The sequence below is a fragment of the Dermacentor andersoni genome, chromosome 5 (assembly GCF_023375885.2).
Source record: "Dermacentor andersoni chromosome 5, qqDerAnde1_hic_scaffold, whole genome shotgun sequence".
In the NCBI taxonomy this organism is placed as follows: domain Eukaryota; kingdom Metazoa; phylum Arthropoda; class Arachnida; order Ixodida; family Ixodidae; genus Dermacentor; species Dermacentor andersoni.
In genome coordinates, this window is record NC_092818.1 from 50,125,355 (window position 1) to 50,143,167 (window position 17,813).

General features: G+C 45.9%; 1 protein-coding gene across 1 annotated transcript in view; it reads left to right on the plus strand.

The window, feature by feature from the left end:
• The window catches only part of LOC126530351 (cubilin-like), a 206,637-nt gene that overhangs the window by 174,666 nt on the left and 14,158 nt on the right, over window positions 1-17,813 (plus strand). The window contains exons 47-54 of the mRNA XM_072288317.1: window positions 244-431; window positions 2,445-2,610; window positions 3,999-4,154; window positions 6,441-6,632; window positions 9,325-9,696; window positions 14,959-15,173; window positions 16,091-16,256; window positions 17,093-17,343. Coding sequence (XP_072144418.1) covers window positions 244-431; window positions 2,445-2,610; window positions 3,999-4,154; window positions 6,441-6,632; window positions 9,325-9,696; window positions 14,959-15,173; window positions 16,091-16,256; window positions 17,093-17,343 — 1,706 coding nt within the window. The remainder of the gene's footprint in view (window positions 1-243; window positions 432-2,444; window positions 2,611-3,998; window positions 4,155-6,440; window positions 6,633-9,324; window positions 9,697-14,958; window positions 15,174-16,090; window positions 16,257-17,092; window positions 17,344-17,813) is intronic.

The following is a 17,813-nucleotide window of genomic DNA, read 5'->3' on the forward strand; positions in this document are numbered from 1 at the left end:
GCAATTTTATCGCATTTGCACTTTATTGAGCTACTGCGGCGCCCTTTCCAAGTGTCTCTCTAGTCAATGTGTATCGTTGTTGAAGCGTGGTATACGTGTCTTCTACCTTCGAGTGGCGGCGCTGTGCCGAACTAGAGTTCAGGTCCATCGGTGAATATTATGGGTATTCGAGTGCAGTGCGCACACGTCACGCATCTGTTAAGCGCCACACGACACACGACTCAGCGCAAGGGTCTCTCGCAGCGTGCGGTGGCCTGGTGCACGGCCGGGGCGAGCAGTCTCTGCAGTCTCCCAACTACCCGAACCGGTACCCGGCCAACACCGAGTGTGACTGGACGGTGGACGTCCAGAAAGGCTACCGGGCACGGCTTGCCTTCCGAGGCCGTTTCGACATCGAGGCCAGCACTGGATGCATCGCCGACTACGTCAAGGTGCGAAGAGTCTATGGTTTTTCGGACGTAATACATCACCTAGACCGCAAATGTGTGTAGCTGATCTCTGATGGAGAATAATAGGGGAAGAAGCAAAATTGGACACGTGACAGGGCCTAAAAGCAGTCACCACCGATTAGAGCTACAGAGTGGGTGCCTACGGAGGGTAAAGGTCAATTAAATGTCATATTTAATTAAATTTTGCGGCTTTGCGTGCCAAAGTCGTGCAATAATTATGAAGCGCGCCGTTATTTTGACCACTTTGGGTTCTTTAACGTGCCGCCCAATGCTTGGCACACGAGTGTTTTAGTATTCCGCCCACACCGGAACACGGCCGCCGTTGTCGGGATCGAAGCCGCGACCTCGAGCTCAACAGCGCAACTTCATAGCCACTGTGCCAGTGCGGTGAGGGGAAACGCAACAAAGGACAAACGATGATCAGTTGGTGTGGTTATAAAAGAAATCATTTGTGGCGAGAGAAAACGTTTATTAGAGCTAATTGAATTCGATTTATTTTGCAACGATGTTGAGAGGATGCCCGGGCGAAAAAGTTGCAGGTAGTAGCTGAGCGGTACCTCGCCACCTCATACACAGGGCAGCTTTGTAGAGGTTGGCGTAGAGCACGCGTTTCACAGAGCGCTCTTAACAAAAAAGGGGGAAAACAATGAAAACTTCATAGTCGAAGACACAAAAAGCACGGTCACATAACATCAACAAATTATGATTACAGGTTATTTCAATTTATATAAACAAGCAGGCCTGATAGTCATGAAACAAAAGAGAACGTGAACTTGTCATGGCGACAGATCCCCATCATACAAATGTTTGGCGTAGCTTTTTTAAAGGTACAGTGGATACATTGACGCTATTTCATTTGTGCGTCTAGTTTAACATTGTCGCTAAACAAGATTAACATTTGGCGGCGGTGGCTGGTTCTGCTCCTGTTGCCATTCCAAGCTCCTGGCTGGCGTACGTTGTAAACCGGGATATACTGCTGTAATGATTAAATTTTTTAACATTTCATCGTTTTTTATTTTTTCTGCTCTATATTAGCGACAAAGCTTATAGCTGAATAAGGATTCTATTTTCATGACCCTAAGGTGTGAAAACAGATGTCCCTCTTTTTGATGCCAGGCTCGCTACTACGAACGGAGGTGACTGAAGCTACAGAAAATAAACAATAAAGAAGCCACTAAACGACATAGCATAGGATCGCCGACACAATATTTGATCGGAGGTAAATTGGTAATCGGAAGCATTCGTCCATTCCTTGTTCATAAAGTAGGATGACGATAATGGGAAAATGATGACTTCTAAACCAGAAGGCCCTTTCGTCATCTGTTGAAGTGGTAACTGTAACCGAGAGAAATGGGTTCTGCTGTTTCAATGAATCATCGAAGGTGCGATAGGGAGTAAATGAGAAATGAAAACAAAACAAATTATTAAAACGCTATTTTAGAACAATATAAGGCCGTTGTCGACGGCAAAATGAACGTTTGGGGTAAGACGTGTATGTAAGGGGAAAATGCAAATGACGGGGCAATGTTCTGAAGAGAGAAAATGTGTTTTACTAGCACAGTGGAGGGGATGAGATGAGCAGGTCACGTGCTAAGTAGCGTCACAGGTAACTTAGTAGAAGCAGTCAGCGTCGTTGGAGTGTAAATGGGCAGCCAAGGACACTCTTAGGTCAAATTATAAGGCGTCAAAGCTCAAAAACGAATTACGGTCCCTCATAGATACCTCTTTGTTCCTATGTCCAGTTATCACATGGGTTACAATAACAAGGAATGAAACAAGCGCGCTTCTGAGTTCAGTGCGTTAGCCGTGAAGTGATTTAAGTGCGTTGTACGCAGTCTAATATATACATTCACCAGCACGCGAGCCCTCGCAATCTCCGACACACACTTTTCGTGCTCTCGCGATGCTCTTGTGTTGTTTTTTAAATGCTTATTTTAGCGTTCTCTGACTACGCTGGTTGGGTACTTCCGACGCCGTTTTGACCAATATTTCCAGGTGTTCAACGAAGGCCCGGACGGCCAGTGGGACCCTCACCCAGTGGGCAGCTACTGCGGCCTCGAGGCCCCGCCGGCCATCGAGGCAGCCACTCACCGAGCCCGTGTCCTCTTCCGCTCCAACGGAGACATACAAGCTGACGGCTTCCGCATGACCGTCACAAAAGGCAAGTGTCTGGAGTTTTTTTTCATTTGTGTTTACGAATGAATGAAATGAATAATGAATCTAGGAATTAATGAAGTTGACTTGTACTCGTGACAATAACTGCAATGGGATCTCATAACGAAAAGCCACAAAATGTGGCTTGAATGTGTTCGACATCTTGCCTTAATGCGATAATGAAGAGACACATTAGGCTGCAGCGTCAGATTACCTGTCTGAGATTACAAGTCACTCATAGTTTGTGTGTTTTTACTTGATAAACCAGAAAAGATGCGAAAGCAAAAGACAGGCGGCGACATGAGTCTGTCATTTTTGGAGCAGCTCTCAGTCTTGTCATGAATTTTGCCTGCCTCCATCCGAAACTGTTTTATCATTGAGAAGCTTGCACTGCACTCGAAAGCGAGCAAATGTTTAGCACAATTCCTTTTTGGTGATGTTCTTTCAGAAAGTGTTACACGAGTACATTATGTGCAACGAAATTTGTAACTTCGTACGTTGACGTCACTTTCACGGCCACTTAAGTTTTCATCTCGCGATAATAATTTGCGTCCTTCCGCTAACTAAATACAAATGGGATGCAAATGCACGCGGGCGACGACGACGGCAACAGAAAGAAAAATTTATATTTTTTTCCGGATCCTCAGCAACGCAGAGCTCCGAATGGGTGCCAGCACAGTTATTTAAAACCTAGGCGCTCGTACTGATTGTAGGCCCTACGTATGCGTGTCTGCTTACGCCCAGATTTACCCGCGCTGCTTTCTTTGGTGATCCAGCGTGCATTCTTTCACCAGTTACAGATAAGTATTTCAGCAAGAGTGCACAAAAATCGACGGCCTGGCTAAAAGTACAAACGCCAAGATCGCAGTAGCAGTACTTTGTTAAAGGGCCCAGGCCGCCCACACCCGGTCGTTTACTCCGTGAGACGCCTTTAATGCGCTACTATACGGTATAGTTAGCGTGCTAGTGAAAGTAACTTCCGGCGACTGAAATTAAAACACACCGTTATGTCAACAGTTTCATCGTTTCAATGTCCCAGGGCGAAATTTCCTTAGTTCCGGACAAATGTCTCTATTCCCGAAAACAGTGCATAAAGTCACTAGATTTAGGGGAAATTTTTTCTAGACTTGGCAGCACTAATGGCACGAATCCTCTCTTGTTTAGGTTCGCTGTGGTATAGCGGCAGTTTTATCGTGATATTTATAACCGTGGTCGTACAACTGGGAGCACTGGCCGAAATTCGGGAGTCTCCTAGACAAATCGGGAGAGTTCGCAAGAATGTGCTCATTCCTCTGACTTGAGTCTGTCCTAACGAATACCACGTGGTCAATGCCGCCATAGCCATTCTCAACGTGCTCAAAAAATGCGCGTACTACGGCCACGTTTCGCACGCAGCCTGTGGCGACCGGTACGAGGACGACGAAGGCGAGATCACCTCGCCGCGCTTCCCCGAGAACTACGCCAACAACCTCAATTGCTCCTACCTGATCGTGGTGCCGCAGGGAAGCCACCTGGAACTCGACTTCGACACCGACAACTTCGAACTCGAGAGTGAGTGCGCACTTATTCATTCCTCTAGCAGTGCAGAATAGTGCGAACGCTTGACAGTGCAAAGGCTGTTAGCCTATATAGTTAGTCGGGATATCTCGTATCGCCATCTTCACGGGGGAAAGAAAAGCCCTTCAGCGATTGAAGTGAGAAGCGCAAACATTCTTTGATATCGCGCACACAACATACAGCACAGCATTCGTTTCAGTAAAGAACAAGCTCAAAGCAAGCATACAAATCACATAAATGATGATAATGCGCTTCTGTTAACAATGCGAAGCACGTAGCGCTCCCCGCATACGTTTCCCGGTAGCGATTACTGTTGCGCGAGTTGTTGCGGCGACGGCAGCTTGCGACGTGGGGAGTGACGTCACAAGCCTTTCACATATAAAAGAACCAGCCTAGCAGCTGATTGCATCGTTGTTGCAGCACCGATATGGGTAGCCAACGAATAGTCAGGACTCCGGAAGAGCGGCCTGAATACGAGGTACGTGAAACGGTAATACGTGAAAGTGAAAAGGAACGGGCAATACCACCAGCGGCGGCGTGCTGCCACTGGTCGTATTGCGTTGGAATTCCAGCACAGAAGTCTGCACGTCCACATTCTTCTATAACTGAGTAACGCACCCCCGTAAGAATTGAGCGATAAAGCGTTGCATGCCTCCCTCAGCAGTTGTAGTGGTGGTTTTCAATATCTTCGCTGGACATACATTTTCGCAGGGCCGGGGTGGGAAGTTATTCTTTTTTCTGTCTTTCTTTTTTCAATAGGAAAGCATTAAATACTCCATGAAGTGGAAAATCCGGCGTCCGCGTTGACCTCTGATGGTACCAAAACTCACATGACCAAGTGATGACGTCACATTCCCGGTACTAGACATGTTGTGGCTTGCACTGCGAAATCCCACAGTGAACAGCCACGACGTCCGACGGATGCCGTGGCCTACACTCAAAAAAATGACTTTGCCCAATTCCAAAATTTGCTTGACACACGTTCAAAACCGACCTGGTCCACTCGAAAAATTGACTTGGCCAACCCACAAAATTTGGGTGGCAAAAGTCACTTTGCCCAGTTCGAACATTGAGTTGATCCACGTCAAAATCGACCTGGCCCAGTCCCAAAATTGGCATGACCCACCCCCAAAATTGGCTTTGCCCAATTCGGAAATTGAGTAGACCCACATTCAAAACCCACCTGGCCCACTCCCAAAATACATTTGTCCCACCCCGAAAATTTGGGTGGCCCACCCTCAAAATTGGCTCTGCCCAGTTCTAGCACATGACCAAGTGGAAAGTATCACGTGTGAGAGTCAGAATGTTTTCGCATTCAAGGCACGTAAGGAGGCTTAAGTGCCTGTGTAACTTTTTTTTCAAATCATGAGAACAAGCGGTCATGCGTTACTACGAGTGCGGCTCCTGCTAACTGTAAATTGTGTTCTCCCTTCCTTACCTCTCATTTCTTTTTTTCGTTGAATAAAAGCAGTTTATCGCCAAATTTATCTTTCATACTCAACTTCCCATTGATCTAAAGGTGTTCATGTTTCCTGTTCTTTACTTGGCTGTGCTGTCTCTTTGCTTGGTACCTTTGTTACTGAATGGTCCTGACACTCCTTAAAACTCACTGTATTGAGCTATGTGCTAAGAGCACTGATGCTTGCACTGATGATTAAAGGATTGGATTGTAGCATTTAAGGTATAAAGGTGGAAAAAAATTTCGGGAACGCTCAAGTTTCGCCTTTAAGAGTGGAACACGATAGCATCCAAAGTTCTCTGACTACTTCTCACTCTTCCCGGCAACTGGAGCGTATGTAACTGTAATGTTCATCGGGAAACGCTGGTCGCGAACGCTATGCACGAAGGCGGGCTTTCTGGTAGAAACGCAGTCTCTTGCGTGGATGTGGCGGAGGCGAGCGCCATCTGGAGGTATTGCAAGGAATCGGGCGCGCCGCTCCGTGGCCCCCGAGGCACTCGCGCACCGGCGCACGCAAATGGCGGACGCCGTGGCTGGTCTGTGATGGTAGAAACGCTCTAAATTGTGTTTTTTGAGTTTTCGCATAAAAGAATTACGTTTTCTCGTATAGTCAAATTAGAACCCGACCTTATCATGTCTGTTGGTTATGTGTAAGTCGTGCTTAACGATTTTTCTACGTATTTTAGCTTGAGAAATTCAATTAGTTCTATAATTTCCTTGCGCCACATGGTGGTTCGAAAATCTTTTTGATGAAACAACGTCCCATACCTGATTTTCTGCGACAGGGGGCCGTAAATGTAGCTTCTCGTTCTCCCACGCAGATGCCGACACCTGCAAGTACGACAACGTAACGCTGTACGCGGGCAACTCGACGTCCTCGCCCATTCTGGGTGGACCCTGGTGTGGCACCACTGCACCCGGAAACTACTCCGTCGCTTCTTCGGTGTTGGTGATGTTCCGCACCGACTGGAGCAGCACCGGAAAGGGCTTCCGCCTGCGGTACCGCATCTCGCGTGAGTGTGGAACTTTGACATCTCCTATTCTTTGCTTATTTAAGCGTGGCCTTTTTGTACAGTCATACGCTTGCCTCTAAATGTCTCTTGCGATATAAATACCGAATAGAATTTACTCGTACAGACCGTATTGACACGGTATTATTACAAAGCGAACTTCAATATCCCGGTGACCAAGCACGTCACACTACTTAAAGCACGAGCGCTATGTCATACCGCGTGGTTCTACTCACTATATGGTGAGAATGCACGCAGGTAATACGCACCAGCTGTTTTCAGTGAGCCCAATGACAAGTCTGTGGTATATTAATGAAAAAAGAAAATAGCGACACATCTTGGGGACTGGTGAGCCTGAATTGCAACTTTTGTATCAATTGCCTCTTTGTTTTTCTCGCGTACTCGAATTTGATCATTGTCTTCGTTGCATGCAAACCTTTGGAAGTGTATTGTACCCGAAATACTTCTTTCTGTGTCTGTAAATACATGCACATCGTTATTCGGCGGATTCCTTTATTATCTTGTACGTACATACGTATGCAAAGGAATAAAAGCGCAGCGTATTGTATCATCAGAAATATTCCGTGTAACGAGAGAAAAATTGCTTTTTAAAGTTTTAAGTGCTTCAGGGTAAGAACACTGGAGATCAGGCGACTATTTCCTTTTATAGGTCTCGTACAACCCTAATGGAGTACATGCATTTGTGCACAAGCAGAGTGAAAGTACGCCATTTTATATGTATAGGTACTTCCGAAAATGGAATTAAATACGGGTAACAGAGTTACTCCCGATAAAGAAATTGCGAATACCTGTTTTATTGCTAGAGTGAAGGCAAATTACCATATCTAATGTAGTGACATTAGACTTAGTTAGACGAAGCCGATCATGCTATTTTAATGCATTATTTTTATTCATTTGAAGCAAGGAACATTACAGTCTATATTTAGAAAGCCACACCAGCGCTTCCGCAGTATACTTGAGTGGTTTGGTACAGACATTCGGCGCATTGTCGGACGCACGTGGCTTATCTGAATTAAACTGTCTCACCTCTTCTCACTCTGCTTGTTCCACTTCCCTATCTCCCAATCCTCTTTTGGGATGTCCAGCGGGATAGAACGCAGTTATCTTTCCGGCCTTTCATTCCTCCCTTCCTGTTATATTGGCACATGGCACAATGTAATGTGTGCGTGACATCGTTGTGTTGTCACGGTCATGTATGAAGTTATACAGGGAGTCTAAAGTTTCGTGTTGAAGGTTGGTGAATCAGAATCAAAATCAGTTTTTATTGTGATGATTATGAAGATTACAAGATGTTAAAATACAGAAGGAGGTCACGAAGTCTTTGACTTCGGCACTTTCTTGCAAGTTATTCACTATGAGGAGCGTCCAAACGGGCGAGCACAACTAAATAAGAGCAGATGGGACGAGCGTATCCTTTGTTTTGCCCTCGTCCTCTATTATGTTCCTTAGTTGTCCTCCTACGTTTGCGCGCTCCTTGCAATGGGCAACTATCTTGCAACGAGCTTTAAATAGAAATGAATCATTTTACGTAAATATAACTACATGTTGATATTCGAGTTCTGCATCTTGGCAGTATATTTTTTGGCGATAATCAGATGTTTAATTATGCCTAAGCATTTGGGTCACGAAATACAATCCTGATTGTCAAAGTATCGACTAAGAAGTTGCAGTTAACTATAAGAAACGGCTCGTTGTTTTGTCAGGGTCGTCTGTGATTAACATCAACATTGGCAACTATTTCTTTTTACAGTCCGAAGGTATGATTTGAGAAGGTTAACTCTAAGCGGTCGTGCGTCCAGCATGCTAGTACAACAGCCGTGGCTCGGGCGGGCTTGTGTGAGCTGTCACTTCGTACGAGGGCTGCGAGAAAGTTCCACTGTAATCGAAAGCGCTTCCTGGCCGGAAAACACTCGCGCTGGTGGGGGATACTTTTTGTTTCGAGCTCAGCATCGCTGGAATGTGCGTTGTAAATCTGCAAGGCGGCACAGTTCAGTTGAGCTGTCTTTTCTAGACATAAATCGGTTGACCCTAAGTCATTACTCTAGATTTCCGACTCATTTTTCTGGGTCAGCGCACGCTGCTTCGTTCGCCACCACACGAGGGGTCCTGACGCCGGAGGCGCGATGTTCGACGCTAGAGAGCAGGGGCACGATGGCCGGAATAACGAAAGAACTGCGACATGATTGTTGTAGGTTACAGTGAGGAACAGCCTGCGAACAAATGCGCACTCTTTAGTATTCCGTGATGAAATGGTGCAGCCGCAGAAAGATGTAAAGAAGCGGCGATTACGACGTATGTGGGAGTTAGACAGAAAGTGCCCGTTCAAAGAACGTTTTCGTTATAGCCGAAATTTTTAAGGTTGGGTACCTAATGATTTGTTCGCCATTTCAGGCTGGCGAGCGCGCTCAAGAAGTTAGCATAGCCTTGCGACTTTCAAAATGGCGTTCGCAGTGACTGGGCTGGAATTAGCAACGAGTCGCATGCGAGTCAGTCGGTGACATCGTGGCGAACGAAAAACTCGAAGACTGGACAACTACTTAAATACATCCAGGAAGCATCGCATATTTCAGACTCAGTTGGACGTTTGTTTTTTTAATCACGCGCGTGCTCTGTTGCGATCGGCAACGCAGGAACCGATCGAGTCACACCGTTTCGCTTTGTCTCCCCTGCCCAGACTGCGGCGGAAACCTGACCGCGGAGAGCGGCTCGTTCAGCCTCCTGCCGACGATGGTGGACAGCGAGAGCGGCTCTACCCGGTGCACGTGGCACATCTACGCGCCCGAGGGCCGAGTGGTCGAGCTCCGGCTGCAGCTGGGGCCCGACCAGCACGCCACGCACGCCGACTGCGCCGACGAATTCGTGGCCAGTCGGGTGCTCGTGACGGACGGCGACAGCGACACGGACCCGCGCGTCGCCGTCTTCTGCGGCCGCCACGGAGGACCGGACCTCTTCAAGAGCACCGGGCGTGCGATGACCGTCGTGCTGGCGGTCAACCCCATGTACCTGGTCGGGACCGGATTCAGGGCCTCCTACCGCACCACGCTCGGTCAGTGGCGCATTGCTTCGTTCGGGTGCGGCATTTTGCACTCACCGCGTGTGCAAAGAAAGGGGGCCCTCGCGATCGTTTAAAAATGCAAGTATGTAAAAGACCGACAACCGTCTGGAATGTGTTTTGAGAATATTGTGCCGAAGGAAACATTGTCACTCAATTTGGCAGAAAGAAGCACACTTCGACCTCTTGAATGAGGAGTTATAGTTTAAATGAGCTCTTAAACTCGCTCAAGAATGACGCGAGGCAATTCTCTGAGGAGACGCATTGTCATTAAACCCATTAAAATTGAGTTGAATTCTAAATAGATGTGCACGTCTCAGTTTGTTTCAAATGCTCATGTATAAATTCATAACAATGTTTCTTTTCTTTAATATTTTCTTTTCTTTGCATTTGCAATCTACAAATGAGTTTATTGAAAAATGGCACTGCAAGAAAGCAGTGTTTGTCATTGACGGTGCGCCTTCGTTTCACAGTGAAATAAATAAAGAAACGCACACGGTGATATGCATCAAGTAAAAATATTTTGCACACAAGAAAGGTGACAAGTTATCACTTGTCTACCAAAACAGTAAGGGGAAGGCGCAATGCCATACAACGAAGTAAACAAAGACAAATATTTAGCCTACAATATCACGACGGCAACGTATCACAGGTCTATAAAAACAAGAAGGGGGCGGGGGGATAAAATACAATAAAATAAACCAAGACAAATGTTTAGTAAACAAAGTAACAAAATCACGACATAAAATTATAAGATCTCCCAGTATTGTTTAGCAACATTGGTGGCAGCTGGTTCCAGTCGGTTACTGTTCTAGGGAAGGAGTAATGCATTGTGTTAGTTCTTTAGCTCAGAAAAAAGTTAATGAACATGCATTGCAGATGTCTTGTTAGTAGCGTTGTTAGGAAGTTCAGATATGAAACGGAACTCATTGACGGCTGGTTATTTTTTAACAAAGAAAGATAGTTTAGCCGCGGAGATTCAAACCCAGCTTGAAGTCTTGGTATGCCGTGATCATTCATTCATTCAGGAAGTAAGAGAGCCAGTAGTGCGGAAGATCGAGAAGATGAATCGGCCAGCTTTTCGTTGGATCGTCTCCAAGGCAGCCATTTTAGTCTCAGTGAATGAATCGAGAACTGTGCATGGATACTCTAGTGTGGCTGTAATAATCATCGGCGTAAGCCAGAAGCTTAACTGAGCAAGTTGCGCGTTTTAATGTATGTTTTAGAAATTAGAGTTTGCGAAATGATGATTCGCCTGCGTTACAAATGTGGGTATTCCAGGTTAAGTTGTTGGCTAGTTGTGACACCAAGTGTACTTACATTATTAAGGGGCTGAGTGGAATAGTTGTGCAGCTAGGTATGATAACCTGTTAATGATTGTTAGTTATGTTCACGAAGACAGATGTTTCTGTACATTTAGTTTCATGTCCCAATTAGTACACCTGTCAGAAATATTATTAAGATCGGAATTAGGTAGAAATTAGTCATCCCCAGTGTTATCGTTGTAAACAAAACACAATCATCCGCAAGAAGGCTAATTTGCACAGGTTCCACGATTTCGTTAAGAATGTAATCTATGTAAAGGAGGAGGGGCCCAAGGACACTGCCTTGGGGAACGCCGGAAGAAATAGGTAGTGACGAAGAGAGGTAGCGACCGATACAGACACCGACTTCTGTCAATAAGTTAAGCACTTATCTAGTTAGTTATGAAAGAGGCCGGACCACTACATTCAAGCTTAAAAATGAGTTTAGTATGCGGAACAAGATCAAATGTTTTAGCAAAATCCAAAAGTATAAAATCAACTTGGCCGGACTTCTCGAGAACTTCGGCGAAACGGAACGACCGAAGTTAATTGCTTTATAGTTGAATATCCCTTCCTAAAGCATTGCTGCAGTGAAGCTTGAAAGCAGCTATCACTAAGGAATAGTTAGCAACGATATTTTCGAAGATTTCAGAACGCGTGGAATTTAATAAAATTGGGCGATAATATGATAATATTTAATCAGCAAGGCGTCGCCTTTCCTGAACATGGGCACTAGGCGTGCCGTTCGCCGATCATTAGGCAGGCAACCTGGGGAAATCGACACTCAGGAGATAACAGCTACAAACTTCCACAGCATTTCAACATAGTGGTGCAGAAACATGTTAGGTATATATGTTATCCGGTCTAGGTGGCGCCTTCCGTTTCAGGTTAAGAAGCACAATCCAGCAGAACTTTTTGTTGAGCTATTCGGTGCATGTTACTGATGTACTAAAGCGCCAAACAGACGACACAAGAAGAGACACGGACGAGCGCTCGTCACGACACGAAGCGCTCGTCCGTGTCTCTTCTTGTGTCGTCTGGTTGGCGCTTTAGTACATCAGTAGTAGGAAGCATAAGCAAAAACGCCTGGTAATGATACAGTGGGCGCTATAACGTAAAGCTATTCCAAACTTTACTACTCCGATAATGCAGTCAGCCCTCCTCGATTGGTCGGAAACTTTTTTTATACCAGACGAACTTCGCCTGCCTGTCAGGCGACGTCGCGAAAACTGCGATAGCTCCCAGTCTGATATGACGTGTACACACTGATTATGCGTGATTCGACCGAAAAAAAGAAAAATAATTATTTCTGATACGACGCCTTCTCGCCATTAGCCCTCTGCTATTGGTCAAAAGTTTTCAGGCTGCACCCACTTCACATGCTGTCACTCGACGTCACAAAACCGCGAAAACTCACCGCGTCGAAGGGACGTGCGTGCGTTAAAGATACATTAATATGCCGAACAAAACTGGATTTCTTTTTTGCTGAGTACCCTGAGACTGCCCCGTTCCGAAAGGAATAGAAGATGGCTGCCCGGGGATCGCTCAGTCACTGGCTACTCGCACCTGCCGGGTAGCATGGGTTTATTTGGGTGTCATTAAACTTTTTGTGCGGCAGAAAACGTTATCGAGCCCTTTCGGCACGTATGCGACATCGCTCTGCCAACTCTTTCTTGCTGTAGATCTGTTTTAGCGGCGTTCTGCACCTTCCGTTGCACGCCGCCCTGATTTTCGACCTGCCACCACAAGATAAGTAAGGGAAGCCGGTCCACCCTCTTCATCCGGTTATCTATTTCCAGTGCGCGGGCTCGGCCCCATAGAAACGCTCTCCACTTGAGCGTGTTCCTTGGCTCTTGTCAGCCAATTAAATAAGAAAAACCGCTCAAGGAAGGCAGTGTTATTCGTTTTGAAAGCAAATAAAACTGACCTCCGATAAACGAGGAGAGCGTTTCATAGCGCTATTCCGTCTACGCTGCGGGTCAGCGGTTACGTAAATTTGACGTCAGGAGATTGGAATAGCTTTACGTTATAGGGTCCAATGTCACGCCCACTGTTAGAAGTGACACTACAACGTGCATGCGCATATGACTTGAAAAAATAAATGAAAAATGCATTCAAATGAACAGTTATGTTATGCGCATCACAAACAACGATGTCGTTGTGCGTGACGTTATCAAATGCCTTTATTAGTTTTAACGTAATAATTTCCTAAATTTGACTGGCTCATTATGTGTAAATTCGTTAGGCAAAAAAATATCAAAGTACCGCCGCTTGGCGTTTCTCAGAGCTTGATCAAGTTCAGTCCAAGCCTGAAGAATATCACCACGACGCGCATGCCTTCACCTAAAACGCTTAAGGAGGGATCGCTTCCCACGAAAGAAATAGTTTACAAATAATTTAGTTCCAACTACAACAGTTATTTTACAAGAAACAGCTTATACATTATAACTAACGATTGCCTCATCGCCGGCTGCAATTAGCCACGGGCAGACACGTCCCCCTTCTGCAAGAGAAGCTGGCTCCACCTCTGTGCTGATGTCCCACAGCTTTGCGGTCGTCCATCGGTTCGCACGTAAGCCGCATTGTTTCGCCAGCAGAGAATTTTCCTTAAGGAGAAAAACGTCCGTGACATGCCTGCGTTATCGCAAAATTTTTGCGAATATTTCTTAAGCCCTAAACACAACGTTTCACAAAACAGATACTTGAAGAAAAAAGAACAGTGCTACAAAGACGAGGACTAAAAAAAGAACATGCACGACGGACAGGCGCTAACTTCTAACTACATGTTTATTTGAAGAAACAGGGTTTTTATAGATAGAAACACGAATAGTACCACCGTGACATCACGACCTTTCTATCGCATCAGAACAGCGAGCTCTTTTTTTTTTTTTTTTTCAACAGATTTTCTGTCACCGAATCTGCATGTGTTTTGAGTTGCCCATTTCTTTACCCGTGCTGTCGCAACCGATATCAGTTGTCACTGTTGCCAATTTCTGCGCACAGTAATCTCAAAAGTTATTGGATCCAAAAATTACGTTAAAAAAGTTTCCAGACCCTTCTCGAATTAACTGCTGCAGGCAGACATTCTTCAGATGGTAGGTTTTCCATCACGCAGAAAAAGACAAAAAAAGAACCGGTTGCTGGAAAATTGTTTTCTGGTCCCTTCAAGTATCCATTGGAATCAGTATTTTAGCTTGCTTTTATGATATCGAGAGATAGAAATAATCTTAGTACTGCGAAAACATCGAATTAGGATATTTATAATTTATTGCGCAATTGCACTATGAGAACTTTTCGTTTGTGTTATGACATTAGTCCTCCAAATTCAACGACTTCTATTGATAAGAACTTACATTGAACTGAGCCTGCCAGTATATGGGGTACATTTCCACGGGCTCAGCCTAATGTGTCAGCGATTTTTTATTCATCTCAGCTTTAGAGAGCGCTATGTACAATTACCGAACGTGTAGTAGAAATCTTACTGTTGCATTCACGCTTTCATTCACACAAGAACTAACTTCATAAAGCAATCAGAATTGCACCAATAGCAGCCATCAAACGCTGAAGCTGAAGCATTGTCCTCATGAGCTGTCTGCCTCGGCTCACTATGATAATTAACTTTTGTTAAACGAGAAAGAAGAATGCATCAGCGTCAGGAATGCGCAAACGTTCCAACATAACGTCTTGTTTAGTGTTGAGCCCCTTTACTAAGATCTTGTGGAAGTGTTAGTACACAGCTCAAACCTCACCTATGTTTATCGATTTCTTCTACCTAACCAAACCGAACCTCAAGTCTCATTTCGGCCCAACTTGAATCGCTCTCTCCGGTCTCCAGACAAAGCAGAGGCTCGCAGGTAGACACATGTGAGGCTCGAAGGGATTAACAGTGGTCGGCATTTTTGCTTAGTCACAGCAAATCTCTCTGCTTCCTCGTTTTGTCTCGTGTGCGCAGGGGAGAAGCAGGGCTGTGGCGGCATCCTCCGCCAGGAGTCCGGCGCGCTGGCCCCTCCCAGCCGAGGCAGCTCGGGCAGTTACCCGGGCGGCCCGCTCGACTGCCTCTGGACGCTCGTCTCCCGCTCGGGTTACGGCCTCGAACTGAACATCACGGCTCTCAACCTGGGAAGCGGAACGCTGCCCTGCAACGCCGCCAGCGCCGACATGCTGGAGGTACGGTTCTACCTGAAGCGGCAAACAACTGTGGAACGGATTTCCGCCGCCATGTCGGATGGCCTGGCTGCCTCTTGAGGATGGCCGCGGCATGTTCTTGCTGCATTCTTTTAATCCTTTTAATTCCTTAAAATTTTTTTTATGTTTTAATATTTACCAGAATTAAGGCGGACGTTACCAAAACAAACATCCACCGAAAGACGTGGTTGGCTTTCAAAAGTTCTCCCCTCATGATTACTATTCAGAAATGGAAAGTGACGATCAAATGGCTCTGTGTAAAGGTCTTGTTTTGTCTTTTTTTTTTTTGGCTGCCCACTCTGTTTAATATTAGCATGTAAAGGTCGCCGCCTGCTCTCTGTCTTAATAGCAGTCGATTCGCCTACGTTGTCGTGGCGCCTCCTGCATGTGGATCTCCAGAAACTGGGGTGCAGCTTGCACTCGCAACAAGTACGCAACAAGTCCCCTCGGTGCACGGAGCACGAGCATTTTATTTTACATCATGCCCCCGTGAGAATGCGCCCGCCACGTCAGAGATCGAGCTCGCGACGTCGTACTCAGCAGCGCAACGTCATGACCACTGAGCTACTGTTGGGGGTTATATATGAAGGCAAGTGATGCGGTTCGAAGCAATCCCCTTGTGCGCTGTAGTCGACCCGACGGGAAATAAAAAAAAAATAAGAAAGAAAATCGTGCGTGGCACAGTCAGAAAAGAAAGAAGCCAAAAGCAGACAAGAAAAAGAAGGCGGGGGTTATGACGTAAGTGTCACGACGGCCCTCACTTTCGATATGGGTAAACGCAAGGAATGGAGAATGTGCGGGTACGTCAGTGACGTGGTGGCACAGAAACGCGGAAACGTACCGATACGTCAGTGAACACTGAAAAGGGTTAATAGGTGGTGAATGCCACATTGGCGCAGGTGTGGGACTCTCTCGACGAGCACCAGGAGCCCCTGATTCGGCTGTGTGGTCAGCGACCTCCGGAGGCACCGCTGCGCTCGGCCGGCAACACGCTTCTCGTACATTTTGTCACCAAGGCCAAGGGAGAAGGACCTGGTTTCGCTGCGTCCTTCAAAGAACTACCACGTGAGTGACCCCTCCCCTCCCCCCCCTCCCCACACACAGGCCTAAAACGATTATTAAAACGATTATTATTCAATGTCACTGGGTCAATATGAGAAACGTGGCTGTAGTGCCTCGGTATACGCTATTATATGCACAGCCGCAGCCTCACCTTCAAAGGGCAGGCCTACTGCATAGAGTAAAATCAGAACACCATATTTTACCGCGAAGCTGTATATGACTCAGATCCCAGGATATCTTCGTCTCCGTCGAAACAACAGTTGACAAAAAACAATTCCACCCATCGAAGCGAAAAGTGCCTATCTCCATTGGAATTACGCGTGCAAAACATACCCGCAGTTTGCGTTTGAATAAAGAAAGCACAAAACGAGTGTTAAAACCGCATGATAGATGATCTGGTGTCTTCGAACAATGCGAAGCACGTAGCCATCGCCGCATGCGTTTCCCAGTAAAGATTACGATTGCATAAGCTACGGTTGCCGCTCCCCCGGCAACTGCATGTGTTTCCCGGTTTCACGATTGCATAAGCTACAGTTGCCGGGGGAGCAGAAACCATAGCATACGAAGTAGGGAGTGACGCCACTGCACTTTTATATGCAAAAGCCCGCCTAGCAACGAGTTTCACTTGTGTTGTAATAGCGCTATAGTATGGGAAGGTCACGCAAGTTAGGACTCCTGAAGTGCAGCCTGAAGACGATCAGCGAGCAGCGTGAAGACGATCACTGGGAAAGGGTATTGGAAGGTGCATTGAGCGTTGCTAAAGCGTCCTGTTTCCTCACGCGCCTTACATCGCCTGCGTGTGCATATCATTCCGTGGCACAACGGTTCCCCGTTTGCAGCGCTGTGTGGTGGCAGCGTCAACGTGAGCGGCGACTCGTGGCAGACCCTGCAGAGTCCGGGATTCCCCAACGCGGCGCCGGCTAACGTCCGCTGCCTTTGGGTGCTTCGAGCACAGGAACCGGTTGTCGCCAGCGGGGTCGTGCAGACGTTCGACAGCGACGACGCCTTCCGTGACGTCACCATTCGGCTGAAAGAAATGCGCTTGCCATGCGAGGACGGCGCGTACATGGCTCTGATAACCACGCAGAAGGCGAGTATAATGCAAAGAATTAAAATAGATAGATAGATAGATAGATAGATAGATAGATAGATAGATAGATAGATAGATAGATAGATAGATAGATAGATAGATAGATAGATAGATAGATAGATAGATAGATAGATATAGATAGATAGATAGATAGATAGATAGATAGATAGATAGATAGATAGATAGATAGATAGATAGATAGATATAGATAGATATAGATAGATATAGATAGATATAGATAGATAGATAGATAGATAGATAGATATAGATAGATATAGATAGATATAGATATAGATATAGATAGATATAGATAGATATAGATAGATAGATATAGATAGATAGATATAGATAGATAGATAGATAGATAGATAGATAGATAGATAGATAGATAGATAGATAGATAGATAGATAGATAGATAGATAGATAGATAGATAGATAGATAGATAGATAGATAGATAGATAGATAGAT